The sequence below is a fragment of the Heterodontus francisci genome, chromosome 3 (assembly GCF_036365525.1).
Source record: "Heterodontus francisci isolate sHetFra1 chromosome 3, sHetFra1.hap1, whole genome shotgun sequence".
NCBI lineage: Eukaryota > Metazoa > Chordata > Chondrichthyes > Heterodontiformes > Heterodontidae > Heterodontus > Heterodontus francisci.
Window position 1 is genome coordinate 11,779,913 of NC_090373.1, and position 12,877 is coordinate 11,792,789.

The 12,877-nt window shown below is 42.6% G+C and overlaps 1 protein-coding gene across 1 annotated transcript in view; it reads left to right on the plus strand.

Moving 5' to 3' along the window:
* The window catches only part of LOC137366606 (collagen alpha-1(IX) chain-like), a 230,725-nt gene that overhangs the window by 184,389 nt on the left and 33,459 nt on the right, over nucleotides 1-12,877 (plus strand). The window contains exons 27-28 of the mRNA XM_068028325.1: nucleotides 9,476-9,529; nucleotides 10,880-10,951. Of these exons, the coding sequence (XP_067884426.1) occupies nucleotides 9,476-9,529; nucleotides 10,880-10,951 (126 nt within the window). The remainder of the gene's footprint in view (nucleotides 1-9,475; nucleotides 9,530-10,879; nucleotides 10,952-12,877) is intronic.

The following is a 12,877-nucleotide window of genomic DNA, read 5'->3' on the forward strand; positions in this document are numbered from 1 at the left end:
TGCAGGGATGGTGCAGGAGGGAGGGATTTGGTTTCCTGGATAATTGGGGCTCTTTCTGGGGTAGGTGGGACCTCTACAAACAGGATGGTCTTCACCTGAACCAGAGGGGTACCAATATCCTGGGGGGGGAGGTTTGCTAGTGCTCTTCGGGGGGGTTTAAACTAATTCAGCAGGGGAATGGGAACCCAAATTGTAGTGCCAGTGTACAGGATGTTGAGAGTAGTGAGGTCAGGGATATGGTTACAAGGAAGCAAGAGGGCACTGGCAAGCAAGAACCTGGTTTAAAGTGTGTCTATTTCAACGCCAGGAGCATCCGGAATAAGGTGGGTGAGCTTGCAGCATGGGTTGGTACCTGGGATCTCGATGTAGTGGCCATTTCGGAGACATGGGTAGAGCAGGGGCAGGAATGGATGTTGCAGATTCCAGGATTTAGATGTTTCAGTAAGAACAGAGAAGATGGTAAAAGAGGGGGGGGGTGTGGCATTGTTAATCAAGGAGAGTATTACAGCGACAGAAAGGACGTTTGAGGACTCGTCTACTGAGGTAGTATGGGCTGAGGTTAGAAACAGGAGAGGTGAGGTTACCCTGTTGGGAGTCTTTTATAGACCTCCGAATAGTTCCAGAGATGTAGAGGAAAGGATAGCGAAGATGATTCTCGACAGGGGTGAGAGTAACAGGGTAGTTGTTATGGGGGACTTTAACTTTCCAAATATCGACTGGAAATACTATAGTTCGAGTACTTTAGATGGGTCAGTTTTTGTCCAGTGTGTGCAGGAGGGTTTTCTGACACAGTATGTAGACAGGCCAACCAGGGGCGATGCCACATTGGATTTGGTACTGGGTAATGAACCCGGCCAGGTGTTAGATTTAGATGTAGGTGAGCACTTTGGTGACAGTGATCACAATTCGGTTAGGTTTACCTTAGCGATGGGCAGGGACAGGTATATACCGCAGGGCAAGAATTATAACTGGGGGAAAGGAAATTATGATGCGATTAGGCAAGATTTAGGATGCGTAGGATGGGGAAGGAAACTGCAGGGGATGGGAACAATCGAAATGTGGAGCTTATTCAAGGAGCAGCTACTGCGTGTCCTTGATAAGTATGTACCTGTGAGGCAGGGAGGAAGTTGTCGTGCGAGGGAGCCGTGGTTTACTAAAGAAGTTGAAGCGCTTGTCAAGAGGAAGAAGAAGGCTTATGTTAGGATGAGACGTGAAGGCTCAGTTAGGGCGTTTGAGAGCTACAAGCTAGCCAGGAAGGATCTAAAGGGAAAGCTAAGAAGAGCAAGGAGAGGACACGAGAAGTCATTGGTGGATCGGATCAGGGAAAACCCTAAGGCTTTCTATAGGTATATCAGGAATAAAAGAATGACTAGAGTTAGATTAGGGCCAATCAAGGATAGTAGTGGGAAGTTGTGTGTGGAATCAGAGGAGATAGGGGAAGTGTTAAATGAATATTTTGCGTCAGTATTTACAGTAGAGAAAGAAAATGTTATTGAGAATACTGAGAATCAGGCTACGAGGCTAGATGGGATTGAGGTTCACAAGGAGGAGGTGTTAGCAATTTTGGAAAGTGTGAAAATAGATAAGTCCCCTGGGCCAGATGGGATTTATCCTAGGATTCTCTGGGAAGCTAGGGAGGAGATTGCAGAGCCTTTGTCCTTGATCTTTATGTCGTCATTGTCGACAGGAATAGTGCCGGAAGACTGGAGGATTGCAAATGTTGTCCCCTTGTTCAAGAAGGGGAGAAGAGACAGCCCTGGTAATTATAGACCTGTGAGCCTCACTTCGGTTGTGGGTAAAATGTTGGAAAAGGTTATAAGAGACAGGATTTATAATCATCTTGAAAAGAATAAGTACATTAGAGATAGTCAGCACGGTTTTGTGACGGGTAGGTCGTGCCTCACAAACCTTATTGAGTTTTTCGAGAAGGTGACCAAACAGGTGGATGAGGGTAAAGCAGTGGATGTGGTGTATATGGATTTCAGTAAGGCGTTTGATAAGGTTCCCCACGGTAGGCTATTGCAGAAAATACGGAAGTATGGGGTTGAAGGTGATTTAGAGCTTTGGATCAGAAATTGGCTAGCTGAAAGAAGACAGAGGGTGGTGGTTGATGGCAAATGTTCATCCTGGAGTTTAGTTACTAGTGGTGTACCGCAAGGATCTGTTTTGGGGCCATTGCTGTTTGTCATTTTTATAAATGACCTGGAAGAGGGTGTAGAAGGGTGGGTTAGTAAATTTGCAGATGACACTAAGGTCGGTGGAGTTGTGGATAGTGCCGAAGGATGTTGTAGGGTACAGAGAGACATAGATAGGCTGCAGAGCTGGGCTGAGAGATGGCAAATGGAGTTTAATGCGGAAAAGTGTGAGGTGATTCACTTTGGAAGGAGTAACAGGAATGCAGAGTACTGGGCTAATGGGAAGATTCTTGTTAGTGTAGATGAGCAGAGAGATCTTGGTGTCCAGGTGCATAAATCCCTGAAGGTTGCTAACCAGGTTAATAGGGCTGTCAAGAAGGCATATGGTGTGTTAGCTTTTATTAGTAGGGGGGTCGAGTTTCGGAGCCACGAGGTCATGCTGCAGCTGTACAAGACTCTGGTGAGACCGCACCTGGAGTATTGCGTGCAGTTCTGGTCACCGCATTATAGAAAGGATGTGGAAGCTATGGAAAGGGTGCAGAGGAGATTTACTAGGATGTTGCCTGGTATGGAGGGAAGGTCTTACGAGGAAAGGCTGAGGGACTTGAGGTTGTTTTCGTTGGAGAGAAGGAGGAGGAGAGGTGACTTAATAGAGACATATAAGATAATCAGAGGGTTAGATAGGGTGGATAGTGAGCGTCTTTTTCCTCGGATGGTGATGGCAAACACGAGGGGACATAGCTTCAAGTTGAGGGGTGATAGATATAGGACAGATGTGAGAGGTAGTTTCTTTACTCAGAGAGTAGTAAGGGCGTGGAATGCCCTGCCTGCAGCAGTAGTAGATTCGCCAACTTTAAGGGCATTTAAGTGGACATTGGATAGACACATGGATGAAAATGGAATAGTGTAGGTCAGATGGTTTCACAGCTCGGCGCAACATCGAGGGCCGAAGGGCCTGTACTGCGCTGTAATATTCTAATTCTAATCTAAAATTGGATAGACATATGGATGAAAACGGAATAGTGTAGGTCAGATGGTTTCACAGGTCGGCGCAACATCGAGGGCCGAAGGGCCTGTACTGCGCTGTAATGTTTTAATGTTCTCATTCTAAAAAAAAAGTGCCCATCCATTTTCCTTTTGAAATCATTAATTGTCTCTGCTTTCACCACCCTCATGGGCAGCAAGTTTCAGATCACTACTACTTGCTGTGTAAAAAAATTCTTCCACACATACCCCCTGCATCTGTTGCCCAAAGTCTTCAATCTGTGTCCCCTATTCCTAGTACCATCAATTAATGGGAACAGTTTTTCCTTGCCTAATTTATCTAAGCCTGTCACAATCTTGTACACCTCTATCAACTCTTCCCTCAATCTCCTTTGCTCCAGGGAGAACAACCCCCAGTTTCTGCAACCTAACCTTGAAACTAAAATCCCCCATCCCTGGAACCATTCTGGTAAATCTCCTCTGCACCTTCTCAAGGACCCTCACATCCTTCCTAAAGCATGGTGATCAGAATTGGACTCAATACTTTGGTTGGGGCCTAACCAGAGATTTATAAAGGTTCAACATAACTTCACTGCTTTTGTACTCTATGGCTCTATTTATGAAGCCCAAGATCCCATATGTTTTGCTAACCACTCTCTCAATATGTCCTGCCACCTTCAAAGATTGATGCACATACACCCCCAGGTCCCTTTGTTCTTGCATGCTCTTTAGAACTGTGCCATTAAGTATATATTGCCTTATCTTATCCCTTCTGCCAAAATGCATCACCTCACACATGTCAGTATGAAATTCCATTTGCCACCTCTCTGCCCATTCTGCGAGCCTATCACTGTCCTGTTGCAGGCGATTCATATCATCCTCACTGTTTGTCACACCTCCAAGTTTGGTATCATTGGCAAATTTTGAAATTCTACTCTGTATTCCAAAATCCAAGTCATTTACATATAGCAAAAAAAGCAGTGGTCCCAGCACTGACCCTTGGGGAAAACCACTGTCTACCATCCTCCAGTCTGAAAAATAACCATTTAGCATGACTGGCTGTTTTCCATTTTCTGTCCTTAAGCCAGTGTTTTATTCAAGCTCTTATTCCATGACCTCAATTTTGTTAATCAGCCTTTTATGTGGCACTTTGTTGAACACCTTCTTGAAATCCATATAGACAACAGCCACTGCATTCCCTCCATCAACCTTCTCTGTTACTTCATCAAAAAATTCAATTAGATTAATCAAGCATGATCTGCATTTTACAAATCCATGCTGGCTATCCTTAATTAACTCAAACTCTCCAGGTGCCTGTTGCTTTTTTCTCTGATTATTGTTTCTAAAACCTCAAAGCCTGTCTGGAGCGCCATCCCTGCCCTCACCCTCCCCCACCCACACCTCCAAGCCAGGAAGCAGCTTCCAGGCAGCTGACCTCTGATTCCTTGGGGGGCCCAGAGGCCAAAATTCCAGATTCCATTCTGTCTCTAACAATAGGCCTTAACAGGCCTTTAAGTAGCTTAATTGGCCACCCATCGCCATTCTGAAGCCAGAAAACTGTTGGGCTGGCCATGCAAATTTCTGCACTCGCTCTCTCCTTACCCGCACACTTCGAGGGACTAAAAATCAAGCTGGCGGGCTGTGCTACTCTTCCACTCATACACGTATGGTTGGCAACTATAGGCCGGGATTTTGCAACCCCGTGCAGAAGCAGCTGGTGAGCGGGTGGAGGCGCGGAGTGGGGTGGGGGGGGGGGGGGGGGTCATAAAATTGACTAGGAGGTGGGGACTGCCATTCCTGATGCTTTCCTGCCCCCACTGCAAATTTACTAGGGTCAGCGTCAGTGAGAAACGGCCTGCCCACTCCAGGCCAATCAAGGCCCTTAAGTGGCCAATTAACTATCACTTAAGGGGCTCCTCCTACTGCCGCTGGTATTTTACCAGCAGCCGGTGGATGGCTGAGGTCCCCCAGGAGGACGCCAAGTAAAACCTGGTGGCCTCCTTGCGGGCTGGGCGGCCCTGCTGATCGGGCACCCTGTGCCCCATGGAGGCCCCCCCTGACGGCCTGACAACCCCCACTGCACAACACTCCCTCCCCACTTCCAGCCGACTGCCCTTGCCCCACTGGGGCTGGTTGATTTTCCGTGGCGAGGCCCCCCAAACTTGCCTCTTTTCAAGGGCCAGCGTCCCACTTGCTGCTGTAGTCCCAGCAGTGGCCACCATTCCTGGTGGTGCTGCTCGGACTGAGAGCTGATTGGCCAATTAAGGGCCTGGGCCAAATAAAATCCTGGTGTGGCTCCAGGCCTGGTGGAGGCAGGCTCGTCCCTGACTTTTTGGCTGGTGGGCGGAGCCCTCCTGCCCAATATAAATTTCCGGCCATAGTGTTTACAGATCACATGTTCTTCAAGTCATACATCCTTAATTTTGGTCTGGTCAATACTTACCAATTAAGGCAACAGGATACTTGGATAATTATTCCAGAAAGTTTATTAGAAGTAAAATTATACTTAACAAACTTAGCAAGATAACTACAGCACTCACAGGTGTGCTTCCAGATCGAGGTTTGGTTGTAGATTGACACAAATGGCTCTAGCTGTTATTAGCCTAATTAGATTGGCTTTTAATTACAATTTTGAATTGAGATGAGTACAGATCAGTGCAAAGGAGTGCTCATGCTGTCCTCGGTCCCAGACACTTTGGCTGAAATATTATCTCTTCTGCACAGAACTCTACTCACTCTCAGAGTTACTATCTGATTAATATTGTCTGTGAAGGCCCCTCAGCCTTGAAATAACAACGGGTTACATGGAGCTTGTAATCCCTCGCTTAACATGGATGGCCAGCTATTCTGACCAGAGCAGATTACAAAAGAACTGAATGTTTAAATTTATACATTAGCTGACTAATCAATACTGCAACTTGATCAGTATGCTGCCTTTTTTAACTAATGTGTTAGTATCAGATTAAAGAATAAAGTAAATAATAAAGTAAGCTAATTCTAACCACCCCAAAACTACCTACAACGCACAATGCCCTCCGCCCTCCATGCCCGCACCTATCGGGGAGCTAAAGCTCCAGCCCATGGGCTGTGCCACTCTTGTACTCATACAGATATGGTTGACAACAGGTGACAGGTGTTTACAGATCACATGTTCCTCAAGTCATAGTCTAAACCTTCACTTAGTTTCCAGCACTGAGTGCTGAAAGTTTCATAATCGCTAATTACAACAATGGATCTGTTGGTCCTGTTGACCATGTATCTGGATCCAGATGCTATTACAAGTCATTATTCAGAGATAGTGGAAGAGTTCATTAATTTCGTAGCTCAACATTCCACTCCCAAGGCAATCACACAAGCTGACGTAAAGCATGCTAGAAGGATCTTGCACTGGATGTGGATATACAGAATTAAGCAAAAATCAATGGCATAAGGTGAAAGCAACCTAGAACACCAACAACTTGCATTTATATAGTGCCTTTATGTAGTAAAATGTCCCCCGCTGCTTCACAGCAGCGACTATCAAACAAAATTCATCACCAAACCACATAAGAAGGTATTATGACAGGTGGTCAAAAGCTTCAACAAAGAGATAGGTTTTAAGGAGCATCTTAAAGGAGGAGGGGAGAGGTAGAGAGGCAGGAGGTTTAGGCAGGGTTCAGAGTTTAGGGCCTAGACAGCTGAAGGCATGACCACTAATGGAGAGCCAAAGGATATTTAGGATGCACATGAAGTCCAAATTGGAGGAGCTTTGATGTTTTGGAGGGTTGTAGGGCTGAAGGAGGTTACAGATAGGGAGGGATGAGGCCATGAAGGTTTTGAAAACAAGGATGAGAATTTTAGGTGTTACTGGACTGAGAGCCAATGAAGGTCAGCGAGCACAGTGGTGATGGGTGAATGGAGCCTATCAACAATTATGGGCTAGTTCACCTCGAGCTACCTGTCACTGAAGACCCTATCATTCTAGTGGCAAACATATGACCATCCCAAAAAAGTCACAACAGTATCTCTTGCCCACATTGGCTAACGGAGAGGGTCAAAATTGAAGAGTGGGTCCAGTACATGAGCAATAACGTGGTGAAGGTAAGAAAAGGAGATTAGCTATTTGGGGCAACTGTTGAATGCAAGACAGCATTGCTCATCATGTCAATGCCATCTGAAAATTCATGACACAGTTAGTGTTGATTTATATGGAACTTTTCATCAAGAGTCTCTCTAAATAATGGTGTGGAATTTCTCCGAATTTCCAGTCATTGAATTAATCAAATCAACAGTGCTTAGAGCTCGCTATTCCATGTCTAGAAATAATCTTTGGATTAGATGGAATTCTAGAGGAATCACAATTAGGCCATGGATTTCTATTCTACAGGTAAGGATTCCAGCAGTTTTCAGAACGCTTTGAACATTGTCACCATCTAACCACACCTGCAAATGTTGGGCTGAAAGATTCATGAGAACCAGCAAAATATACTTCCAAACTGTTCAATTTGGCTTGTATGTTTGCAGTTACAGTGTTGGCATTCCTGCTAAACTACCATGTGATTCCTTACTTCACCCAGGGTCATGCATAAATTGAGAATCACAGTGCCTCAACCTATCTTCTCCATGTGAAGGGGTCAGATCATGAAGAAAGATCACTATGCTAATGTGAAAATGAAGGAATATGCTGATCAAAACTGGTGATTTCAAAGTTAATGGACATGTCCCAGTGAAAAATGATGAGTGAGGAAAACATAACTCCTCCTATTAATCACCAATCTACACTATGATTCACAGACTTAGTTCTGCTGTAAGTGCTAAAAACTGATTCCAATTAAATGACCAGAAATGTATTTTTCTTCAAGTAATAGGATCACAGGAATCTCATTATATTGTGCAGACTGAACAGGATATTGAACATCATGGTTCTGATGCAGGCATTAAGATTGAGAATGAAGCATCACTTGCTTGCATTCCCAGAATGACACTGGGCCTTCGAGGGTTATATTAGGAGGACACTTTGCATAAATTAGATTGAGGGGTGATTAGATCGAGGTGTTGAAAATGTTAAAAGAATTTGATAGGGTAGTTACAGCAAAACTAAATCCACTGGTGGGCGAATCAAGAATGAAGTGACATAACCTCTAAATTAGAGCTAGGCCAATCAGGAGAAAAATCAGGAAGCACTCTTTCACAATAAAGGCTGTGGATTTTGGGACAAATTGAGCTTTCAGGACTGATACTGATAGATTTTTGTTAGGTAAGGATATCAAGGAATGAAAAGCAAAGGCAAGAAAATGGAGTTGAGGTCCAGATTGGACAAGATCTAACTGAAGGGCAGAGCAGGTCCAAATGGCTGAATGGCCAACTCTTGCTCCTGTGTTCCTTCATGAAAAGGAGGCACTGCTGTACCAGAAGGACCTTGTTGTACATTATATCTTAGAAAGACTGGTTATTTGTTTAAAAAGAATATATGCTAAGAGTCTATCTTCAAGAAAAGTTCCACTATTGGTGCCTGTGCCTTCAGTTACCTAGGCCATAAGCACTGGAATTCCCTCCGTAAACCTCTCCACCTCACTTTCCTCCTTTAAGACACGCCTTAAAACCTACCTCTTTGACCAAGCTTTTGGTCATCTACCCTAATATTTCATTCTGTGGCCCGGTGTCCAATTTTGCTTCGTAATGCCTCTGTGAAGTGCCTTGAAGCAGACAAGGTCAGAAAGATTGCTTCTCATGCTGAAGAATGTTAAAATATGTGTCAAATAAATTCGACAGTGAAAATTTGAGAAAAATCTTAAAAACAGTTCGAGTTTACAATGTACTTCTATTCATTTGAGATGACGATGTAAAAAGGGAATAACAGAAACACCAAATTTTGCAATAATGATATTTCCAATTCTAAACGATGATGATATTTTGTTAAAGGTGCTATATAAATACAGGTCATTGTTGTTGAAGGGGGGGATATGCTGTAACCATCCAGACACTAGAAGGAGGACTAGGATTTTACTGTTGGTTCAATATCCAGTTGGTGATTGTATCACTTGTAGAAACCAAGGACTTTTCCTAAACATATATAATTGGTGTTTAAACAGAAACTAAAGAATGATTTTTTTTTAATTCATTCGTGGGATGTGGGCGTCACTGGCCAGGCCAGCATTTATTGCCCATCCCCAATTTCCTTTGAGAAGGTGGTGGTGAGCTCTTGAACCACTGCACAACAATGTTCATTGATGCCATGTTTATAGTTTCTTCCCAAGGTACAAACTTCATTAAATACCACCTTAATGTGTATTCTTAAATTAATTCAAGTTACCAATAGATAAACCCACATTGTAAATCATTGGGAAACTCACTATCCATGTTTTTGTTTTGTACAGGGTGACACAGGTGGAGCCGGTGGTGCTGGCCCTCCTGGTCCACCAGGCCCAGCTGTAAGTATTTTCTTCAACTTTTTAAACATTTTTTGATCAGCCTCCTTGTAAATGTATGTATATAATCTTTGTTCTTGTTCGTTAAACTGTCAGCTGAGTTAATATTGTTCTGCGCAATGTTAATAACAAGCACACCAATGGGTTTGCTTTTCCATTACATTATTGAAGGCATCAATCTATTTAAAATAAGCCAGTTAATGGTGCCACTAAAATCAAAGAAAATTGATTTTACATGTTGCACTGCACAATTTCAATCCAACAAAATGTTCATTAAAAACGAATTATTGCTTCAGATCAGAATATTAATTTAAGTTCCATTATGGTCCTTTAGTTGCAAGTATTGATAGTGTATTAGGGTTTTTTATTAATGACAATGGATAATATTGAAAATGTGAAGTCAGTGCTGGTCCTTAAAGTAAGAGTTTTGATCTTAGGGCATCATCACAGTAAAGGTACTGGTTTCATCAATGCTGTAGGTGGACCAGAGTTAGACTGCTGGCTCACAGTTGATTTCCACCCTATGAAAACAGAGCTTTGCTGACTGGGTATCTGAATTTCAGTTGAATCCAAACTTCTGGAGAATGCTGATGGGATCACTGGCTGCCTGCCAACATTTAAAACAAGGTTTATAATGATCCCCAGGAGATACCAGGGGACACCGCTGGTATTGTTTGAAATTTGGCTTTGCATTGGACTGCACCCAGCCTGAAACTCAGGTGCTGTGACACAATCTGCTGGATGCAGACTCACATTTCTTGCTTGAGAGCACTTTGGGTGACGTTGTGCTCAGAATGCAGCACCCAGGTTGCACTGGTGCAAAGGCAGAATTGCTTTTGTACCGATGCAAACTGCATATTACAACTGGAACTATTAAAGCGTGGTTCTATACTGCTAAAGTAAGGGATAGCATGTAGCTCCTGTAAGCAAGGGACAAATCCCATCAATGCCTCTATTTAATCTTTGCTAGATAGTATTTACACAGTAACAGCAGAACCACAGCACAGGAGACTGAACTGAAAGAGCTCACTGTTACTGAGGAATTCAAACCACAGAAAGGAAAAAACTCACATAAAAGTGAGCTGAAGCAGACAAGTTCAGAAAGATTGCTTCTCATGCTGAAGAATGTTAAAATATGTGTCAAATAAATTCAACAGTGAAAATTTGAGAAAAATCTTAAAAACAGTTCAAGTTTACAATGTACTTCTATTCATTTAAGATGACAATGTAAAAAGGGAATAACAGAAACACCAAATTTTGCAATAATAATATCTCCAATTCTAAACGATGATGATATTTCCAATTCAAGAATTTTATTCCATGACTTCTTTTACCTCCTTCTGAATGTTGTAGGGTTCCAATGGTGATATTGGCTATCCTGGTCTACCAGGTCCTGCTGGTTTGCCTGGTGCTAAAGGTGATCGGGTAAGAATCATCTCTTTGTTCCAGAATTCAGCAACAAATTGGAACCTCATCCAATATGCAGTCAGTTCTATGTTACAACTGTGATTCAAAGCTGTACATTTACAGGGATTGAAAGAGAAAGAAAGCAATGGAGATGGAGCGGGTGGGGGTGCGGGACCAGGGGAAGTGTGAGAGCGATGGAGCGGGGAGTGAGCAAGAGAAAGAGAATTAGAGAGACCGTAACCAGTAGGTTATGATTAATGTTCAGAGCAGTTTTAATTTCTTGTTCAATATGTAACACTGAAATTTCACTGGAAAATGCATTGTTTAAATAAGTAGTTTTGTTGATTTCTGTATTTAAGAAATCCACAAGTATTAAATCTGAGTGAAAATGAATACAAGGAATTACAGATTTAATATGGGGTCAAAATTCTTATCTTTTGTCAGAAGTGCAGAATTGTCCATTTTTGTTGTTGAACTAAATGAACCACAAACTCCACAGTTGCACAAATATATATTTTTGAAACATTTGCTGACTCTGGGTGAAAAAAAATCAGTCATAATGCACAAGCATTAAGGATTCTTCCACACTTCTCAATGAGCTACACACCAATGTAACTGTCGGGAAGTACTATGGTACTTCGAGCCATAAACAACTGCAACACAGAAGGAGGCCATTCAGCCCATTGTGTCTGTGTTGGTTCTTTACCAGATCTATCCAAAACTAATCCCATTGTATTGCTTTCTCACATAGTCCTATGCGTCCTTCTGTTTCAAATGCTTATTTACTCTTTCCTGAAAAGAGGCAGTGATCCGTGCCTCAGCTACTCGCTGTGGTTAATCATTCCACATTCCGACAACGCTATGTGCAAAGAAATGTCTCACTCTCTTATTGACTATTTTAAATTGATGACCCTTCATCATCGAAACCCCAGTCAGAGGAATCTGGCTTTTCCCAGTCACCCTATAAAACTGCTTCATAATTTAAAAAAATCTCCATTAAATCTCCACTTAGTCTTCTGTACTAAAAATAATTGAAAGTCTCTCCCCATGACTATTATTGCCAATCCCTTGTATCATCACGATGAAATTATACTGTATGCCCCCTATGGCTTTGGTGTCCAATTAATGGTGGCTTGCTCAAAACAGTACTAGATTTTTATGGCCAACCATCGTCCAATATAGATCTATCATAATCTCTTTGTTCCTTAACTCAAAATGTTTACACAATACCCAAAATGCTGTTGGCCTTTTTCAAAGGCTTTATTTATTTGCTTTTGCTGTTTCAGGAAATCATATGTATTTGAACCTTAGGTTTCTATTCCTCTGCATCCTTCATTTCCATCATTCTTTTGAATAGATTCTCCCATTTTATGCTTTCCTCCAAACTGTATTATCTCTCACTTATCCACATCAAATTGCCAATTCTACATGTCTGCCCATTCTGCTAACCAGCCTGTGCCATCCTGAAGTATTTCATCGTCCTCCTCACCTTTTGTCATCATCCATACTGTTGTGCCATAAGCAAATTTCAGATATTGTGCTCACTACACCAATGTCCAAATCATCTATACACATCGTGAACAAAAGTGGGCCCAGCACTCACCACTGGAGTACATCAATTCCAACCCTTTCACCAATCCAAATAACACCCATTTACTGTAAGCTTTTATTTCTGTCTGCTAAACAACTTTCCCTCCATGCTCCACATTTTTTATTGCATCATAACTCTAATTGTTTGTACCAAGCCTTCTGTGAGACACCTTATCAAATGCCTTCTGATACTCATACAGACCACACCTACTGCATTGCCTTTATCTATTCAGTCACTGCTTGTTCTGTAGCTAACTATATCTAATAGATACATGATGATACAGGGCTATAGTTACCTACTTCATGAAGTTGCACGTGGCAAAATGGCTGACTCCCATGATGTGCCTAAAAGAT